This window comes from Diceros bicornis, chromosome 5, assembly GCF_020826845.1.
Source record: "Diceros bicornis minor isolate mBicDic1 chromosome 5, mDicBic1.mat.cur, whole genome shotgun sequence".
Taxonomy (NCBI): Eukaryota; Metazoa; Chordata; class Mammalia; order Perissodactyla; family Rhinocerotidae; genus Diceros; species Diceros bicornis.
The window spans coordinates 16,494,840-16,516,675 of record NC_080744.1 but is presented as its reverse complement, the minus strand read 5'-3'; the positions used below and the strand labels follow the sequence as shown (position 1 = coordinate 16,516,675).

The window sequence follows — 21,836 nt, the reverse complement described above, 5'->3', positions numbered from 1 at the left end:
CTAAAGAAGCAAGATCTTCCCTGTTTGGGTGTTCTAGGTCTTTAGTTCACTCTACTCACAGAAATCATCCACTGCTACCCTCTTGGATTAACTGTTGATAATTCTTTTATGTCTCTTATTTCCCCCACCAGGTCTTTTTCTTTAGCCATTCACTTCTGGCCACACATTTTCTCCTCCTTCAGTAGAGCTAGACTGAGTGCTTGAATGCAGCAACTGTCTCATTTTAAGGTCTTATTCATCTTTCTCCCTCTTGCCTTTTTTTTAACTTTAATGGTTTACTTTACTATTTGTAAGCCACCTTCAATCTCTCCTTTTTTTTGGAAGTAGATAAGGTCTAAATCATAGAGAAACAGTATAAGTTGTCTTATCCTTGTAAATCTCTCTTGTAGTCTTTTCTTACTCTGATTTTCCACATCTCCAGCTCATTCACCCCTTTTATTTTGTGTCTTTAATTTTATTACTCATTAAAAAAATTTACCTGCCCACATCTGAATTTTCGCTAGGCATTCACAAGATGGTTTCTGTCTGCAGTTAAATGCGGTAGAGGGGCATAAGATTTAGGATAATGTAGGCAGGAGATTATTAATCATGGATTAAATGTTGAAAGGAATGACCTGAGGTTTGGTTGATATTTGTGCTTGTTCAGAGCTCATTTATTGGTCCTACTTTTCCTTTTTTGTGCTTTCTGAAACCCTGCTCATTGTTTAATATGAATAGAATTCTGGTGTGTAATCAGAAAGTTTTTTCTCACTAAGTTGATAGTCAGTCTAAGTAAGCAATGAGGTTCAAATGATTTTATAGGTAAAATTAATCTGGAAGTTTGGAAAGTGCATTGAAATTGAATTTGTTTCTTAGTTGGTTGCTGATTTCAAACATAAAGTCCTTTGAGGAGCCTGAATCAGTGTTAAAGGACAATTAGAATGGATCCTTCATCTTCCATTTTGGTGTGTCATTGGGACATTAATAATGGATGGTTGCTGCACTTGGTGGTCAGATGTTATTTTGATCCATTTTTATTTCCCAAAGGGGCCTCTGGAAAAGGGTAATGAGAGTAGATTTAAAACCGCATTATTGGAATTCAATAACTTTTGTCTTGCTTTGTATGTCTAGTGCTTGCTGAAGAGTGGTTCTAATATGGAGAGTTGGTCCAGCATGGAGCAGGCAAAATATTAAAATGGATTTTCTTAACCAAGATATAAGCTGAATTCTATGTTTTAATTTAGGCTCTGATGCTTAGCATTAAATTCTCCAGAAAATGTGCTAGACGTACGCATTTTGCTCTTTTTGATTCTGCGGATGAAGGGATGAGCCTAGGAACAAAACAAATAAATCTACCTGTATTTGGAATTATTTGGGTTGATGAAAGTAAACAAAAGTTTATATAAATTTATTAGCAAAAATTATGTATTTCAATAATTCCTAAGCAATTGTGAGGGACTGATATTTTAGTCATGTAAAGTATACCCCCAAGGGAGCACTGAGTTCTCTTTAGATGTCTTCACTTCTCTGGTAATTACTCAAAGGCTATAGTAGCTTGAAAGTGGAAAATTCTGAATCCAGGGATATTGAGGTAACTCCTGGAGATAAAAAAGGTCTTACTTTGTCAAGTGATAAAATCTGTCTTCAGAAACATCCCTCCCTTGTGGGTTTGTATGAAAATGTAGAAGAGCGTTGATGATCTATCCAGTCATGCTATGAGACAAATCAATCAATCAAATAAAGAGGGATGGAAGATGAGTGATATTTACATTCCCACTCATCTCAGGTGATTAATGTCTTTCTCTCACCCATGTCTTAATTCAAGTCTGCTAAATTAGAAAAATAAAGAAGCAAGAACAGAGTTAAAAGTCTTAATGACCAGTGATTAATGATATGTTATTTATCTGTTAGTACCTGGCCAGTAGCACCTGGCCACCTGATATAGAGCCCTAAGAAAATGATGATGGATGGCTGTGAATGAAGTGACAGGTCTCTCCCTACACAAAATAATGCTGGGAGTCTGAGGATCCTGTTCTTTGACATTGACCATCTTCAGTTGCCTTGATATTGTACTTTATATTACTTACTATGCATAGTTTGACTTGCATTCCTTGACTGTTGTTTTGCCATGGGAACTGACTTCACTTCTTTGTTGTTTAACTTTTTTTTTCCACAAAAGAAATGAATCTCTAGCGGAGAAAATTTAAAACAGACAAACCGTGCATTAAAAATCATTTGTAATGCTGCCACCTAGAGAAAATACTATGAACAGCTTTGACATCTTTTTAGTATTTTCTCTATGAGTATACATTGCTATAATTTTTTTATAGAGCTCATAATGTTATAACTTCTTTTTCTCAGTTAACAATATGTCTTGGACATCCGATGCCATTAAATGTATTTTTCAACATCATTTTTAGCATTTGTGTATTTTTTCATTATATGGAATACCACATCACGTTAAACCAATCTGCTTTCTTGATCTTTTAGTTGTTAGAATTTTTCGCCATTGTAAACAATTCTGTGATAGCGTTTCAGTCGGTAAATCCATTATTGCCTTAGGAGAGATTCCTATGAATGAAATTACTGGGTCAGTGGGAGGCAACGGGAGCCATCCAGAAGGTTAATTGATGACCTGCATTCCCATCTGTCCTACATGAAAGCATGGCATTGGATTCAGAATCTGGATTTGTTGTTATCTCATTTACAGGGTCTTAACCATGGCCCCTAAAATTAGGTCTTCACGGAACTCTGATCCTATGAGGTTTCATTTCCTGTTCCGGACTCTCAGATGTGAGATCTAAAAACTTGTGTCTACAGTGTTTGCTCCCAACAGGCGTGTTGTAGGTGTTTAAATACAAATCAACAGCCAAGGTAGTTGCTATGGATATTTATGTGGGGGAGGAAGACATAGAAACACATCCTCAGAAGCTGTGCCATGGTCTTAGTGATCTAAATATATAAAAAGTGTGTCTAAGAAAGAGGTTGACCTGTTTAAGGTCGCACCATGAGTCAGCAATGAAATCCCAAATAGGACTTTCATGTCCTTAACTTCTTTCTCCCAGTATAAAGAGTATTTATGAATAGGTCACGAGGAAGCATTTGTAAATGAACCTATAAGACCATTTATAACTTGAAATGCTCAAAAATTTTAGGAAAGTTACTAGAAAACTTACATCTCAGGTAAACAAACCTAAATTGCTAAAAGGTATTGATCGGTTTTTAGGAAATAAAATTTGAAATGACTAAAATGAAGAGAGAGTAATGGCGGTGTAGGCAGATGGAAATGAGCCTCAAGGGAATACATGTGCATGTGTGTGTTTGCAGGGCGGGGGGAATAAGAGGGCGGAAGAGTAACGGCCTGAGCCCACTGTGGTGACTAAGGAAAACACAACCACAGGGGCTCCTCAGGGGTGGGAGGGCCTGGCCCTCATTCTGAGAGACTTTCCTCCTTAGCCTGTTGGTATGGATCTGCACTATTATTTAGAGCTTGTGGCAGGGTCACTTGCAGGAGCCAGAGAGATACTTTTCAATGTCCCCAGGACTGGAACTCAGGTCTCTTGATTCCCAGTTTGGTGCTCATTCTACTACAGTAGGAAATAGCAGTCATGTTACACGGATTTTCAGAGAGACCCAAAAACTTCTGGGTAACTAAAGCTCGAGCTATGCATTTGGAGGGGGTGGGGAGATGGTACACAAAATAAAGGAGAAAGAAAACAAAAGAAAATCTTAGAGCTTGAGAGTAGAGATCATCCATCCTTCACTGTCTTTATAGATGAGGAAAGTGAGGCTCAGTGATCTATTGGGACACAGATAACCAGTACACACCAGGCCCAAGAACCCAGACTTTCTGACGCTCAGCCTGGTGCAAAATAATCTAGATATGTCTTGTGATTCATTTATTCTTTCTCATGATCATTTTCAAGCTCCTATTTCATGGTTCATGAATCCAATATCACTAACATCAGCACATATTAAGAACCTATTTGCATGTGGTGCTATACACTATAAGGCAAAATAGACAAATGCAGTGTTTGCCATACACGAATTTCCTAAGGCAGACAGAATTCACAGAAATAGAGAAAAATGACATATAGGCCACTGAACAAACAAAGCAAACTTGTAAATTTTACAACTTTTGTCATGCGAGACGGTAAATGAAGAGATCCTCTCAGTCCATTGCTTGAAGAGAAGACCCATCTTCATCATTGGACAGCCCTAAACTAATAAGTAATGAGAATCACCCTATGCTCTGTAGTTGTTATATTGGAAAGAGAAAGAAAGAGTGCTTTACCTGACACGCCCAGCACTCCAGTGCATGTAATGGTGCAGTTTCTTTGGTATATTGGCGATTACTACCTTCATTGATTTTTGTCCTTATGCGTATTCTGTGATGGTCTGCAAAGATTGGGAGGGTCTGTTCAGGCAGGAATCCTCTCAGGGCATGCCTCCTAAAACCAAAGGACTTTTCCCTCCTTGGAGGAGAGCTAGTGGTCATGTGGTTCTTAGTCATATTTTTATTGAGGCTTTTTTTTTTTCTTCTAGAAGGACCTCGAAGATGATAAAGGAATCTACAAAACTCTCAGATGTATAAACTGTGTAATATGAACTGTGGTGAACATGAGACTAGGGTATAAGTTCTATTCTCGCAAAGACCAGTTAAAGACAAACCAAAGGTGACCCTGCTCTCTTCTGTGGTAACAAAAGCCGTCTTGACCAGGTGTCTTATAGATGCCTGTCCTAGTCATTTGCTTCAGGGTCAGTGTTAGTAGCAGTATTAGGGTAGTATTAGTATTAGTATTCTGAAACTATCATGTGTATAATGTAAGATAAAACAAATGAGCAATTATGGGATCTTCTAATTTCATCAACCATTATGTCCTTGAGAACCAAGATTCTTGGTGTGGAAGAAAGGAGATACAGATGTAGTATAGAAGATGTTAGGTCAAAACCCTGTAGTGATGAACTTGAATTGGAAATATCATAAGTTTCAAATTTCAAATATCAAAAGTTATCAAATATTCATAAGTTATGAACTCATAGGGTGTTTTATTTTTAAATATATGTATTTCCTAGCTCTGTTAATTAAAAAAGCCTAGAAACAATGATAACTCGGTAGTAATGAGCATCGCTACTGCCCAGAGGGTAGTCTGAAAAACTTTTCCCATTAAAGGGAACCAAGGTGTCTTAGAAAAATGGCTGATTTCAAGTCTGGAAACACACAAGATGAGCAACGAAGCTATCAAAGACTACTAGAATAGTCAACTGAAGGTCAAATTGAAGGGGATCCCACTGGCCAAAGATGGACAGTTTGAGCTTCAATAAGGCTAAGAACTGTAACGGATTAAAACCCATCAAGTATGTTTAAATCCATGAGTACAAACTGATATTGAGTAAACCAGCTGGTTGGCCAGCTTCTGAATGTGACAGAGAACCAATTCACTATCTTGAAAACTGGGTAAAGAAAAGGAAAGAATCAAGCATTTATTTTGACTTTCCTTTACGAATTATATCACTGTAACCAAAGAGTCGATGAAGAGAATCATCTTCAAATAAAATTACTCCAGCTAATAAATGAAAAGAAAAATGATAGAATTAGAATATCATCATTTTGCAACCCCCAATGCATAACAGTTTTAGGATAGTTGATAGTATCAACTATCAAAAAGAGCAAAAACCAAAGTTAAATGCCTCTCGATGAAAGAACACAATACATAATACTATCGTTGAATGAAAGAAATTGAACCTGAGACTAATCAGGTCTCAGGAGCCAGCTGCCCATTTGTAGGAAGTAAAGAGGACAGAGGAGCCAACACATTGACTGCTTCATGTGGCTGCAATCAACAAATCCAACTTGTGGGAAACTTTGCAGGTCTAATGCCCCAGGACCTTCAACAGATAAATTGTAAGAAAAAGAAAGAAAGATAGATGAAATCCGTAGATTAAAAAAGACTTAAAAGACATATCAAGAGAAAAACTGGGCAAAAGTAAATTATAATATCCAGGCATGCACACTTGGGTGATAAAACCATAAAGAGATACAAGAAAGTGATTGCTGTGCAATCAGGATAGTGACTGGAGGATGGAGGGTCTGTGATGAGGAGGGGGCATACGGAGGCCCTTCTGGGTTGGCTGGCAAAGTTCTAACTTTTGACCTGGGTAGTTGTTACAAGGATGTTTGCCTTATAATAATTTACTAAGCTATATATTTTTTGTGTGATATTTTGTATCTGTTTCATTCTATAATAAAAGTGTAAAAAAATAGAAAAAAAAGAAAGCACGTTAGAGAAACCTGCAAACCTGGTGCTAGAGGTTACCTTCATTGGTAACCTAGAGATTATCACAGTGCTGTCAGCAGTGGGCAAATGAAGTTGTGGAAAATTGTGTTCTGGGGCACAAAGAATGTAAGTTCTGTAGAGACATCTGTGTAATGTCAGTGGCAGGCTACCTTTCAAGTTGCTGGGAGGTTTTATTTTTATAGTTGTGTAGCAGCAGACTTGCACGTAGCTCCCATTTCAGTGTCTGTCAGCCTAGACAGATGACCCATCTGTGGCTCAGTGGTTTTCAATGCATGTTGCCTGGAACACAGGCATCATGGCCGCTGTGTGCTTAAGGAAATGCAGATTCCTTGGGCCTATCTCTCTTCAAAAGGAGCAGCCCCAGAATCTGCATGATTAACCAGCACACTGCAGCATAAGAACCACCATTGATTTGTCTGTCCATTTCTACCTGAAATTAGTTGTGTAAGGATGTCTTGGGGAAAGTACAGATCTTCTGAGCAATTTCCAGATGAGCTGTTGAGAGTTAAGGCCATAGCTGTGATTTCCGTCAGCGAATGAACTTAGATTTTGAACCTATAACTAGTGGAGTCATGTAGAACACTGAATGTGAATGTGGCTAAGCACTAGCTCAATTAGAAAAACATCCTCTCCAATATGCAAGAGCAGTTGTCAATTTCCTCTCTTCTTTTTGCTCAGGGTTTTTTCCTTGTCAAATAAGTCAGAGCCTGAGATTAGAAATTTAAAGTGATATCTCAATCAATGAATCCTCTGGAGCTTTTTAAATAACTATTATAAACAAAAAAATTTTTAAATCATGAAAATCAGAACAATCCAGATTTGGATATGGCCAGGTATGGCCAGACAGAACTTCTAATTGGTTCTTTCTCAGTTGAAGGCAAAGGAGGCTTTCAGAGTGTGAAAGCAGAGGTGTGTAGGCTTCCAAGTCTGTATTCAGCATCTTGATCCTCCTTTATCTACCATCTGCTTCACTCTTCCAAATCCAAATGCTTTTTCAGCACCTCTCCTAGTCAAAACAGGAGATGATCCAATGTCAGTTACTCACATTTGCCGATTAGTGTGGATACACTTAGGAAAGGAAACTAAACTAGTACTTGTTTTTTAGGGATTTCACTTTGATTTGTGAAATACAATATTTTATTCAATTGAATCCAATTCTACAAATGTCCTTTGAACACTTCCCACATGCATGGCAGTGTCCTAGCAGTGTGGCATTATAGATACAAACACAAGTAAGACACATTTCCCGCTTCCAGAAAGGTACAGTTGAGTCAGGGAGATGGATGAGTATTAGCCAATCATAGCAGCAAAATCATTTCCACATAAATAATCTCATTTCAGTCCTCACACATTCAGAATTTTAGCAATGAAAAGGACAACCACTGTTTATAACCAGAGAGTTCTTCAAACTTTGAGGAAAAATAGTGTGATGATCATAAAAGGTCTCAGCATCCCTACCACCACTCTCCATCACAGTTGTTCTCAGAAACTAGGATCATCAGAGAAGTGTATTTACTAGAGGAAGGAAAAAAAAAAGAGAGGGTAGTCTACTTTGGGGGAAATAAAAATACCTTGTCATAGGAACATCTATCAGTCTGTCTTTTGGAGAAAGTACAATTGTTAGTCAACTGAAGATGACATTAATACTCTGCAATAGAAAGCTTTTGGTGAAAAGTTGCAAGTTTTAGTTCAAATGGTTCACTTGTGAGTTTTTTACAAGTAACTGTGGTATTCCCTTGATCTGTATTTTAAAATATAAAGTACCTGTACTAGGTAAGAATCTCTTCTCAGCTTTTTGTAATGAACACACAGACACATGGTGGGCATATGGGTAGAGATACCTTTGTTTAATCGTTCATTTCCACAATTGCTAGTAAACAAAGTGAACAGTCATGATGACATGGCATTTTGCACTAAGACTAAAATGTGTACACAAAATACACCTTATATTCACTTCTGTCTTGCATACTGGCTTTAGAACATGAAAACTTTTCATTCTAAATGTAGTGGTACGCTCTGGATAAGATGAGGGTTCAAGATTTTTGACACTCTGATAGGAAAATGATGAAAGTGCAGTGAGGAGACCTATCCTTGAAAAGTAGACTTTAATTCACATTTGCTTTAGATAAATCATCTGAACGTGTACTGCAGTTACACAAATGGAAGTCAAGAGTGTTTTTTTGTTGTTGTTGTTTTTGCTGAAGAAGATGCTCCCTGAGCTAACATCCGTGCCAATCGTCCTTTGTTTTTTAGTACGTGGGCCACCAGCACAGCATGGCCGCTAACAGAGCAGAGTTGGTCTGCACCTGGGAGCTAAACCCGGCCCACTGAAGCAGAGCCTGCTGCACTTAACCTCTAGGCCACTGGGGCTGGCCCAGGAGTGTTTTGAGAGAAGCAGTGAAATTATTTTTTAGGGGAAGAGAAAGAAACATTATTTGGGGTGGTAGACGATACCTGCTGTTTACTGTTTGTTCCTGTGGAGAGGCGGGTTGTAGGTAACGGAGGGATTTGCTATGTTTTCTTGTTTGGAGATTGTATATGGGGAGGCAAGAAGCAGAGAGAAGTGGGAGGCTCTGCATTTGTGGGACTTTGTGAAACTGAGGTGCTAAGTATTGCTTCAGTACCTGGGTGAGGAAGATGCTGGAAGGGCGGATTTCCCTCTAAAGGCTTCCAAGTCTGCATTCAGCGTCTTTATCCTCCTTTTTGTACCATCTGCTTAACTCTTCCAAATCCAAATGGTTTTTCAGCACCTCTCCATGTCAAACACAGGGCCCTGGAGATTGGCAGTTTGGGGAACTTTGGCAGAATGTTGATCCACAGACACTTGTAATTTCACGAGGAAATCTTCAAGACATTTTGAGAATGGTTGAGAATGGGCGTGGTGGCCTGATAATGAGGCAGCAGACAGATAACCCTCCCAGGGACTGCTATCAGGAGCTGAGGCGGCCACACTTAGAGTGGGCGGCCACACTTAGAGTTATTACAGGAAGCAATTAGAGCACTCACAGGAAGGGTGGCCTCATGTCCATCACGTGCTGGTGAAAACCGGACATACCTGACTGTTAAATACATAACAGTTATCTTAACAGCCCTGTACTTGTCTAGAAGAAATAAGATACAACTGAAAAATATACAGTGATCTTACCCAAAAAAAGGCACCTCTCTCGCATAAACATATGACTAAATTAAAAGAAAAATACTGACCCAACCAGCTGGAGTCTATTTGTAAACAGTCTCAGGTCAAGTCAGTGTTTGTATCAGCTACTTCAGTAACCATAGAAGATTCCTGTTTCAATGACTGGCAGCAGCAGGTGCAATTTTGAGACCACAAGGTGTCAAGAAGGTTGAGCGAAGTGGGCAGTTGGCAACATAATGCATTCAATGCATTTGGTGCTGTGAGTAATTCTGAATGCCACAAGGCTGCTGTACTGTCTGTGAATTAAACAAGAAAATGGAGAGCATCACTTTCCCGCATTAACACAGTAACTTCTGTGGGAAGAATCTTATGCAACTTTGAAGAAACATTGTTAACTACTGTCATTTGCTTCAATTCACTTTGAGATGTGCTCCAGAACAGCCTCATTTTCTTTTCTACTTGTCAGAAAATAACATGGAGGCTGTAGAATCAAGGCTGATGTTAGTAGTGCCATGACCTTAAGAGTTGTGCTATTGGTAATTTCCAAGAATCTGAAGAGAATGTGTGACCCAAACGAATTTTTATATGCGTTTTACTAAGAGACTATAAACTGGTTTTCTTTTCTTTTATTACTTTTAAAATTATCATACAGCAAAATTGACTTTCTTTTTTGGTGTACAGTTCTACAAATTTTAATCCATGTGTAGACTTGTATAACCATCTCCACAGTCAGGAGACAGAACAGTTCCATCACCCCATAAAACTCTCTCGTGCTGTCAATCTATAGTCATGCCCTCCCCGCCCCCAATCCCTGGAAACCACTGATCTAGTCTTCATCACTGTCATTTTGTCTTTTGAGGATGTTATGTAAATGGAATTATACAATGTGTAACCTTTTGAGACTGGCTTCTTTCACTTAGCATGGTGCCTTTGAGATTTATCCAGATTGCTACATGTATCCATAGCTCTTTTTTTATTTTTTTGTGAGGAAGACCAGCTCTGAGCGAACATCTATTGCCAATCCTCCTCCGTTTTTTTTTTCCCCCCCCCGGAAGCCCCAGTAGATAGTTGTATGTCATAGTTGCACATCCTTCTAGTTGCTGTATGTGGGATGCGGCCTCAGCATGGCTGGAGAAGCGATGAGTTGGTACACGCCTGGGATCCAAACCCAGGCCGCCAGTAGTGGAGAGCGCACACTTAACCACTAAGCCACGGGGCTGGCCCTTTTTTTTTTTTTTTTTTAATAATTGCTGTGTATTGTGTAGAGTACCATAGTTTGTTTACCCATTTACCCACTGAGGAACATTTAGGTTGTGGTGATTATAAGTAGACCTTCTTTTAATTTTTGTGTGTACCTAAGGTTTCATTTCTCTAGGATAAACGGCCAGGAGTGGGATTGCTGGGTCATAGGGTAAGTGTATGTCTAACTTTATAAGAAATTGCTGAGCTGTTTTCCAGAGTAACTGTACCATTTTGCATTCCCTCCAGCAGTGTAGGAGGGTTCCAGTCGCTCTGGAAGTCCTCAGCACTTGGTATTGTCAGTAATTTTTTTTTTTTTTTTTTTTTATTTTTTCCCCCAAAGCCCCAGTAGATAGTTGTGTGTCATAGCTGCATATCCTTCTAGTTGCTGTATGTGGGACGCGGCCTCAGCATGGCCAGAGAAGCAGCGCGTTGGTGCGAGCCCGGGATCCGAACCCGGGTCGCCAGCAGCGGAGCGCACTCACTTAACCACTAAGCCACGGGGCCGGCCCTGTCAGTAATTTTTTATTCTAGCCATTCTAATAGGTGTATACTGGTATCTCATTATGGTTTTAATTTGCATTTCCCTAATGGCTAATTAGGCTGCACGTTTTTTCATGTGCTTATATACCATCATACATCCACTTAAGTAAAGTGTTTGTTCAAGTCTTTTGCCTGTTTTATAATTGGGTTGTTTGTTTTCTTGAGTTTTGAGAATTCTTCATATGTTCTGAATATAAAGCCTTTGTTGGATAGGTGATTTGCAAATATTTTCCCAATCTGTAGCTTATCTTTTCCTTGTCTTAAAAACATATTTCACAGAGCAAAAGTTTTAACTTTGATGAGGCCAAACATTTTTTTCATTCATGGATTGTGTGTAATAGGCGGGGCCTAAGAAATCGGTGCCAAGCCCCAGGTCCATAATTACAGAGACCACACTGACACCTGCTACTCCCTGGAATGCTCTTCTCCGCCTCATCCTCTTGGTTGTCTCCTTCAAGACCCAGACTTTGCGTCCTTAGGAAAGCTTCCTTTCGCCTTTCCTCTTTGCCCCCACGGGCATGTCATTTCCTCCTCATCTGTGTACCCTCTGTGGACACACATCTTCTTGACTCTAATTTCTGGTTACATGCCCCTCCCACCAGGCAAGGAACTCCAGGGGGAGGGGGCAAGCCCTGGCCTTATTCCCCTTTGTTTCCCCAGCACGTGGATTAGTACATAGTAGGTGCTCAACACATTCGCTGAAAAAATAGGAGTAATTAATTTCTAAAGATGTTATCCTTCTATCCTTAGTAATTATCCTTAGTAATTATCCTTAGGGACAATTTGAGTATTTATAAAAAAAAAATGTTATTGCCTGAAGGACGTTTAAAAACTATCCTCAATTTAAAATTGAAAGTTTGTTATTCTTTGAGACATCTGTTGCTTTAGTCAACTGAATGAACTTGCTGGAGAACATCTTTTCTCAGAGGAACAGATGTAAGAGAATGAATGAAATTTGTGTAGAATCATGGGAGATTTTAAGTAGCTAAAATAATTGATACCAATTGATGATATTGAAAAATAAAACTAAACAATTTTATCTACAAAAATTAAGTTTTTGTTCATTGTCAGTCTGTTCAAGTAAGATCCATATCATCAAAATTCTTGAGTGCCCAACTTATTGGTAGCCTCTAATTACGTAAAGAAGTCCTGGGGAACCATTTCTCTAATTGGGGAGAACATTTACACACCAAATAAATCCTCTGGGAATGAAGCTACCTTCTGATGATGAGGATAAAATCTTCACAAATTATATGAAACAGCATCCTATTGCCAAATAATAATATTCATAGGGAGTTAGATGTATTAGCTTTCATTTATTTATAACAGAACAAGATAAAGGGACGAATTATCTTCCAGGCAAGCTTCTGAAGGTTAACAAAGTTTGTTTTGTTATCCTTGGTGGCCTCTCTCTGGATCTGCTTTTCCTCTATCTCCACATTCCCAGGGTCCTCCAGCTCTCTGTTCCTGAGCATGGCTTACAAGGGCTGGGAGCTGCCTGTAAGGGCAATAGACTGAATCTGGGGTCTGAAGAGTGAGAGACGTCCGGACTGGTGGATCTGTCCATGGTTGCTTTGTCCTAGGTGGGCATACCTGGGAATCAGGAGAGGAATCCGAAGGTTGGAGAAGAAAAGTCTGGCAGAGACAACATTGGGGACAGGGACCAGAACTGATAGGAATGCTGGCCAGAATTAGGTGTGAACAGGAGAAATGGGATAATTTCAGGCTAAGACTGTGAAAGGTGAGTTTCTAGGAATAACTTGCTTTATAGAAGATGGACTGGTGGACCTAACTATCTCTCACATTGATGCTGGAAAGGATTCCACGGCCGTCACTCATACAATCTTTGACATTCTCATCCATTTCTTGACCTTCCCTCCTCTATAGATACTCAGTTTTCTGCCTACTAACACCTTTTATGAAAATAGGAAAGAATCTGAAATCAAACATTAACATTTGTTGGGCAATTACACTTCGTTATGAATTTTAGTCATTATATCAGCTTAAACAGTCATTGCCGTGTTAAGAAGTGTTTTAAAATCTCTAGCTGTAGAATGAAAGATTTTATCTCCTATTAACACTCTAAGTAAGCAGATTGGGGGAAATATTTTTGCTTATAATCCCTTAAGAGACATACATATCTACACTCCCGAAGGGATTGTTTCTTTACATATTCTTAAAAAACTGTGAATCTCTTCTAAAATTACTACTTTGTTTCTTCCAAGTAGCACTGCAGTGCTCAAAAGTTTGTTATACACTGAGCATTCCAGCCATGTGAGTTAAGTCCAGTTTCCGGTTGCTATCTGCTAGGTCACACGTCCAGCCGAGGCTCGACACCAGTGATTCCTTACATGCATCACTTGGGCTCTGGTCCAACTGCCCCCACCCATGCTTTCATTTCACTTTGTTAATCTAGCGCCCACAGAGCCTCCAACAGGTCAGACCTCTTAGAGCCTTTTAATTCCACACAGTCCCTGCTGGGAGGAAGCCATTGAACAAATTGTTTTTAAAAGTCTCCAATACCTAGTTATCTGACTGCATTAAAATAAACAGAATGTCTGTAATCTTCAGCTTCTTTTATAAAAATGTCTAACAAACTGACAACGGTTAAGGGCCTATGCATCAGTAGCTTCAAACTGATTATTCTTTAAATTTTTGTTTGACATTTATATAGAGGAACAGGAAAAAGTGGATTTTCTATTATTAAAAAGTGTGCATAGATTCAGAATCACTCAGTTACCTTTCTCTAAACAAACCTCTCATCAAATGTTCAAAGCATTGTCCGTGTTTGGAATGGGGGTGGTATACACTCTCACACACATATATGCAATCTACAATCTATATCTGTAGTTCTTGTTCTACAGTTTGTGTGTGCATGTAATTTTATCAAACCAGACAACTGGTAGCAGAGTAGAGGGCATAAAAATAATTGAATAAATTAATAGACTCCAGAAAATTCCACCATGCTATGCATTATTTAATTTCAAAATTTCAGTGGAGACTGCACGTGCACATTGCCAACATACTCAACAGAGTGAGGTCAGCACTTGTGGGAAGGGTGTTTCTCTCCCCGCAGGGCCCATCTGCTTCTGAGGGAACAGAGCCAATTTACATTTCACAATTCCATAAGGAGGAGGGTGTGGAGACCTAAGTTAACTGGCACCACTGATGCTTTAGTGCCCCTTATAGATTGTTTCCCCTGGATAGTTGCCTGGCAATCTTGACCCATGACCTGGCTCTGACTAAATTCCTACATCCGTTATGAAGGAGCCAAATTATGTGTAACAGGAGTGGATGGCGTGTGCTTTGGCATGAAGTTTTTATGGTGCCAAGACTATATATAACCTTTTATATTGGGGGATGGGAGTGGAGCGGTTGAGAAATGCCTATTTGGCTATTCTGAGCAGGTGGCCTAAACTAAAGGTTACCCAAACCTTTTTCTCTCCTGAGTGTATAATGTGTTCTGCATCTGTAGGATCATAGTGGGACCCAGGAGACAGAGACTAACAAATCCGAGCTGTGGAATCAAGAGTGTGAGGAAGTTGAGAACGCTGCCCAGGAAGTGGTTGCAGTGATCACTGTAGAGGCTGTGCTAGGAGGGGTGGTATATGAGAAGAATGCGTGGAGCAGCTGGTGGCCTCGATGAGGTGAAGGGCACCTGTAGTGGGACAGTGGCAGTGAAAAAGTTGGACAAAGAGAGCTTGGTGGCATATTGGACCTTCAGATAGTAATGCAGCAGGTGGAGTGGTAACCAGGTCCAGAGTAGAGCTATGGCAGAAAGTTGTCTCAGGGGAGTAGGTGTGAAGGTCTTAGGAGCTGTGGAGGAAGGGAAATTTGAGGCTAGGGTGTTGGTTGGTTCACCAGTGTGAATGTTGAAATTATCTAAGATGATGGTATACTCAATGTAGAGAGGAAAACCATGAACCAGATGCATTCTTCAGTGTAGAGGAGGCAAAGAGAAGAATGTAAGTAACAGCATTGAGAGAGGAAGACAGGAAGGTTTGGCAGATGGTAGGCACCTACTAAGTAAGAAGGGTGTTAGTGTGAGGGCAAAGAGTAATGATCAGAAAGTGGCAAAGAAGCACTGAGGTCTGCCTTTCCTCCATTAGCTCTACACCCCATCTCTCAGCTGAGGGCTAGGAGAATGAGCAGCCTCCCCTGGGAGAGCAGTGGGAGAAGCAGGAACCTTGGGCAGAGTTAAGTCTGGGTAAGACCAGGAAGTAGATGTAGCATTCTGTGAAGAAGTTAAGGAGTGTTTTTACAATGGAATGGGGGTGTTAGGCAGGAAAGTGCAGAGAATTGGGAAGAGGTCAGCTGTGGGAGGAAGGGAGTTTCCCAAGGCAACTCAGTACTACATAGAAATGAGCATCCTAAGAGGGCGAAGGATGCAGGGCATTTGCTTTGGGGGTGTGGGGGTGTAGCGGATAAATGGAATAGATGCTCCAAGCAGGCATCAGCTGAGACCCCAGGCAATATGGAATATCGGGTGAGAGCAGACAGAGGCCTGCTTTTTTGTGCTGAAGGCTAGCAGAGACTAGCTAATCTGGCTGTGATTGGTTCCCATGTACTGGTTAATAGGGTAATGTAATTTTTGCCCCAAATCTCTTTTGGACTGCGTGTGCTCATGGGCCACATTTGCAAGAACTTACCTAATTAGGACTCCAAAGTCTATTTATTTTAAACTTTTAATCTGTTTCAAGTTATTATCACCAATTTATATAACTATCATCAATTAGTTCCTGGGTTTCAAGGACTAATATTGCAGCATTTATTGGAATTGTTCGATACTTATTATTCAAAATTCAGCACAAATTTCCATCACTCTTCAATAGATTTCTTTTTCTTGCCTAATATTACACATTGTTAAATACAGTTACATTTTAGTTTTTCTTTAAAAACAAGTAATTGAATTATGTGAAATCAAAAAGTTATGTTTCTAACATAGAATGACTGTTTCGATACTCGTGATAGGGCTCAGAACTCAAATGCTATCTTAAAATTTTAACCTTAACAAAAAATCATAAATAAAAGCCCCATTTAAAAAAGTCACTGATGCAGAACTAAAAATGAGTAACTGAGCACTTTCAGCTGACATCTATATCATTTTGATGCTTAATGGACTCAAATTGCTCATGTAAATCTTACCATTGATGCTACCCATTTCGTGCTGCTGGCCCTTGACAGCACAATGGAAATTTGGGAACTTGTAAGGGCGAGTGATATATCAGACACCAAATCTGCCTGCCTAATAGTATGAGTGGAGGAGACTGAAACTTTGATTTAGTAATGTTTTTACTTAAAATGTCTGGGTCTTCAAAACAAAAATTGTATTTCGTCTTTCTTCATCGTTGGGATTTCTCTGGCTTTCCTTCTTAAGAGTGATTCTGCTTGCAAAGTGTGGGTTGAAATTTAGATATCCTTTACAAATTTAAATATTAAACCGTGTCCCTGTGGGAACATGACAATTGTCCCTTACATTGAAGACCCCATGGCTCATTGAAAATGGCGAGGAGTGCCTATGTAGCACATGTTATAGTCCATCTTTCTTCATGCGAGGTGTGTGGACCATGCTTTGGTCCTGAAATATTGGGTGCTCATCACCAGCAAAGAGAACAGCTGTTGGCTCCCTTGCCAGAATCCTAAACGAACAGTAAATAAAAAGAACAGAGAGCAGATTTATGAGGTGACCTCTCACCTTGGCTGAACTTTCAATTTGGGTACCTGAACGAATAGTGGGATTTTTGTGTTTTAGAAAAGGATCAGCTTACCTGTAGGCACCAAAGGCCCAGTGCCCACAAATATGGCCTGCAACTTGTGTCTGAGCTAAGACAAAGGCCAGCTATCCCGCATGTGCTCACCTGACCTGTGGGCCCTGATAATTGGTGTCAGGTGAAGGAGTGACTTTTTTTTTTTACTGCACCCTCCCTAGGATAAGGCAAAGTAGTCATCACATATTTTGCTTTTCTTTACTGTAGGACATTTGCGAAGATATTTCTGATCATGTTGAGCAAATCCATGCCCTCCTTGAAACGGAGTTCTCCCTGAAGCTGCTGTCCTACTCCGTCAATGTGATTGTGGACATCCACGCGGTGCAGCTCCTCTGGCACCAGCTTCGGGTCTCGGTGCTGGTTCTGCGGGAGCGCATTCTGCAAGGTCTGCAGGACGCCAATGGCAACTACACCAGGCAGACGGACATTCTGCAAGCTTTCTCCGAAGAGACTGAGGAGGTGAGTGTTTTCTTTGAAGCCAAGTAATGCGTCGTCAAGTGTGACCATTTGAGAATATTTTCAGTTCAGAGAGGTGGGATAGGAATTCTTTGTAGGTAAACAAGCAGGTTCTGAGCTGGGCTTTGAATCTAGGTATAGTGAACAGAGGCTAGGGCACTTCTAATGAGAATGTAGCTTAGACCAGAGTCAGCTCACACCCAGTAGTTTGCACAGATACCGCCAATAGTTGTAGGTGCTAACCTGGCTTCCTGTTCCCCATTCAGTTATTTGATAAATATTTATTGAGCACTTACTGTGTGCCAGGCACCAGATGTTAAGAATAGAATAGTGATGAAAACATGGTCTTTGCCTTTAAAGAGCTTAGAATCTAGTGGGGGATGGAGACAAGTGGACAGACATTAAGGCCAGACTGTGATAAGTCCACATGATGCCACTGGAGGACAGAGAAGGGGCACCTAATTTAGATGACAGGGAAGTCTTTGCAGAACTAGTGGATCTAATCTGAGCTTTGAAGCAAAAGCAGTATTAGACTTGTGAATGGAAGTAGAAAATGTTCTAACAGAAGGAATGGCATGATCAAAGATCCAAAGGTAAGAGAGAAAATGACAGGATCAGAGAGCTACAGACAGGACTGGAGCAAAAAGTCCAAGGGGACCAGGAAGCAGGATTTGAATTAATAGGTAAGAGGAGGTCAGGTCATGAAGATGAAAAGCCATATTAAAAAGCTATATAAGGAGAATTGGACTTTATTTTGAGGACAACAAAGAGTTTGTTCAGGGAATTGACAGGATTAGACTCACACAAGAAAAATCACTCTGGATGCAGTGTGTCAAATGTACTTTAGAATTTTACACTATCAATATTTTTATATTTTTTGTACTCAAATTAAGAGTAGTTTAAAAAGTTTGTTGTTGTTACTCGATGCATGGCTTAAGAATGAACACTGTAAATTTGAATCCAAGTGAACTCTTCTATTCCCAAATAAAATTGACATATATTTATAGAGCTAAGCATTGTGCTCGCTAAGCAGGGGCTGTATGTGTGTGTGTGTGTGTGTGTGTGTGTGTATAGATACTATATATATATATACATAGAATGTGTGCGTATGTACATAGTACCCTGGCTCTTGACACCCAGTTTAGTGCTCTACTTTTGGTTTTGTGGAAAACATATACTGTACAAGTTTATAAGGCACTTATAGATTAAAAGGCCTTGTAATGAGTGTTGCATAATTCATTAATTATTAATTTATTAATGTTTCAGTGGCTCCAACATTATCAACAACACAAAACAAATCTGTGCCTATTCTCATAAATGATTTATACTTGTTGATTAGTTTTTTCATAATGATGCTCTTGCTGTGGCAAATTCCCTGCAGGCCCTGGAAGTTTATGGGACTCAAAATCCACTAGGCTCACTTCTAACTGGAAGTCACAGTCTTTGCTTTCATTTAGCTTTCCCTGTTCTTGCAGCAGGGAGGCAGGCGATATAGACTTTGCTAGAGTCCTTTTTCCAATCATAGGATGAATATGTGGGTGTGTGCGTGTTAGTCCCCAGCTGCCATCTCTCCCAAGTGGGATTCCTAAAGGGTCCTTGTTTGGGACTCTTGTGGTTATGGGAGACTACAAAGAATCCTAAACTGGCCAACTCTGCCCTGATTCTGGTATCCATGAGGTGTATGCTAATGAGGTGGAGATCAGAGATGGGAAAGCTTGTCTAAACTCTGACGAGATCTCTCTTTACATATCTACCTCGCATTCCCAATCTATGCATTCTTGTTTATGTTTCTCTCCATGTGTTCTGCTGGTTCTGTCCAACATCCAGTACTGATCAGTCATCAGGTCTGCCCACTTTCTACTACTAGAGGGGCATTAGAAGTTCACTGAGTCAAATCAATTCATTTTACATATCTCTATTCATTCAATAAACATTTACTGATCACCAACTCTTTGTTGTAGAGCTGGGGATATAGCAGTGCTCTAGGGCTTATTGTTACCATTGTGGTTATTGTTATTTTGTGGAATACATTCATCATGCACTCATTTGAACTTGTATCATTCATGAAGTGGTAGCCCAAGAATGATGAAAAGCCATTGAGGCTAACTGATTGTTACTGGCCACTGTTTTCACAGCTATGTTGTAAGTTTATATCAAGTAGTATCCATTATGGTTCTTACAATGTGAGCTCAACAGTTATTTATGGATTTGATTGCAAGCAATTTAGTGCATTTTCATGTTTGAAGTCAGTCTTTAGGCCTGTCGTGGAGATGCAGAATATGCTATGTGAGGGGTAAGGAACAGTGGATTCTCCGTGGTCTGCTTGGTGGATATTTTTCTGTGAATTGAAGTGCTTTCTCCATTACCATCCTTCCTGAAGGAACGGATTCCTGATTCTATTGTCTGTGCTTCTAGTGTGACTCCATGAGGACATTTCAAAGACTGCTTAGTTTTATTTGTTTCTGCCAGCACACTGGGATTGTGAAAAACAGGGAGAGAATTAGGATAAAATTCTCAGCTTTATCAGAATAAATTCAGCTGTGAAAGATTTGTAGAATGAAAAGGGAAATGGCATAAAACATGCTGATAAAGTAGAACAGTAGACGTCCTTCCAGTGAAGGTGAATTCTTTTTTCTTTTTGGAAGTTAGTTTAGTTTCAGAGCCACATTAAAGAATAAGTTTGAAAGCCGAGAAAGTGGCAAGATCTCTCTTTCTCTCCTTGCCAAAACAAAACATATGAGTTTTATTCTTTTATTTAAATATGGAGCAGACTATATCTTGTAAACAAATTGGTAAATGCCTCACCAAAACAAAACAAATCAAACAAACAAACAAAAAACTCTTTAAGGCAAAGCTCAACATTATGTAAAAGTGTGCTGTACTGAAGTTTTCTATATTTCAGATACAATGATAAGCATTTTATATTTATTGTTTCATTTAGTAAGGAGAGTAAGGGGTATTAAAAATAATTCCACTTTATAGATGGAAAAACTGAATTTAAGAGAGGTTAAGTGAATGCTTAAGGATGTAAGTCTAGGAATAATTAAATAAAAACAAAACAAAACCAGCTCTTAACTGATGTCTATTGTAATAATAATAATTCTTTCCTCCCTCCATCCCTTCCTTCCTGCTTTCCTTTCTACCTTCCCTAAATGTTTATTGATTTCCTGCTATGTAAAAGGCACTGGCATTCAAAGATGAGTTAGGAATCACCTTCCTAATTATAATAGACCCTCCGACAGTTCTGGGAGGCGGGCAGGGCAAGTGCTGTTATCCTTATTTTACAGATGATAGTACTGTATCCGTCTTACAGATAAGAGGACTGAGGTTGACAGAAGTGAAGTCACACAAGTAGTGATAACTATTAATAATGCTAACACAGTAGCCAGCATCAGTTAAGAACTAGCCATATGCCGGATGGTATGGTAGCACTTGACCTAAATGATACCCTCTCCGTGGGAATGCATTGGTGCTTCCAGAGCATCACACCACAGCACTTTGTGTGTTCTTCCATAGCACTTATTATGGGGCAATTTATATGACAAAGTGTGTGCTAGATTTGAACTGCATGAGAGTCGGCACCAGACTTTAGTCGTCTCTGTATCTCCCACAGCACCTGGTTCATATCACTGTCTATAAAAGTCTGATGACTTGAATTGAATTAAATAATGCAGATAATCACTGCTTTAGGTATAGAAGAGGGAGATACCACTTTAGGTTGGTGGACTGGGATTAATCAGGGAGATTAAGTATCTGATCCTCATAATTTCAGCCTGTGGAAAATGGAAATTCTTAAGAATTATTATTCTGGCTTAAATGAAAATATCGAAGGATTGTTGTTTATTTTCCCTGTGCCCACCAGAAACTGAACTTCGCTTTGCTTCCTGTTCCCCTATCGTTACTTGCTCCTCTCAGTCGGCTGCTGCTTTCTGGAATGCGTTCAGAATCATAGAATCCCAACATGGTAGAGCTGAGAGGCAGCTGAGCAAGAATCTAGTCCATGTGGTCGGTCTGAGGACTCTAGGGGCTGTGGCGTTCTGGTAAGAGGTCCATGAATTTGTATGTTAGTAATTGAGGCATAACAAACATCATGTAGTGAGATTAGGGGAGGAGAGGAGAGAGGGACATACAACATTTTTATCATACCATAATTAATTAAAACAGTAAAATTCTATTTCCAACTTGCTTCTCAGTAAGAACACTAATTCAGGGCACAAAACTGACCCTGAAGTAGCAATGGACACTGAATAACCTGGGGGCATTTTGATAGGAGATCTTCAAATCTCTAGATTATGAGTATTAAATCTCATGATCATTTGGTGGCAAAATGCAGTGTTAAAAAAGAAAGATCTAAGAAGGCATTTGCAACTAGAGCTTCAGTTAAGTTAATTATGGGTGAAGAACAAAACAAAATTT

The 21,836-nt window shown here is 39.6% G+C and overlaps 1 protein-coding gene across 2 annotated transcripts in view; it reads left to right on the top strand.

Annotated features, from left to right (window-relative positions):
• AKAP6 (A-kinase anchoring protein 6) overlaps positions 1 to 21,836 on the top strand; it is a 438,207-nt gene that overhangs the window by 166,966 nt on the left and 249,405 nt on the right. For both annotated transcript variants that reach the window (XM_058540747.1, XM_058540748.1), the window contains one exon: positions 17,172 to 17,423. In XM_058540747.1, the coding sequence (XP_058396730.1) occupies positions 17,172 to 17,423 (252 nt within the window). The remainder of the gene's footprint in view (positions 1 to 17,171; positions 17,424 to 21,836) is intronic.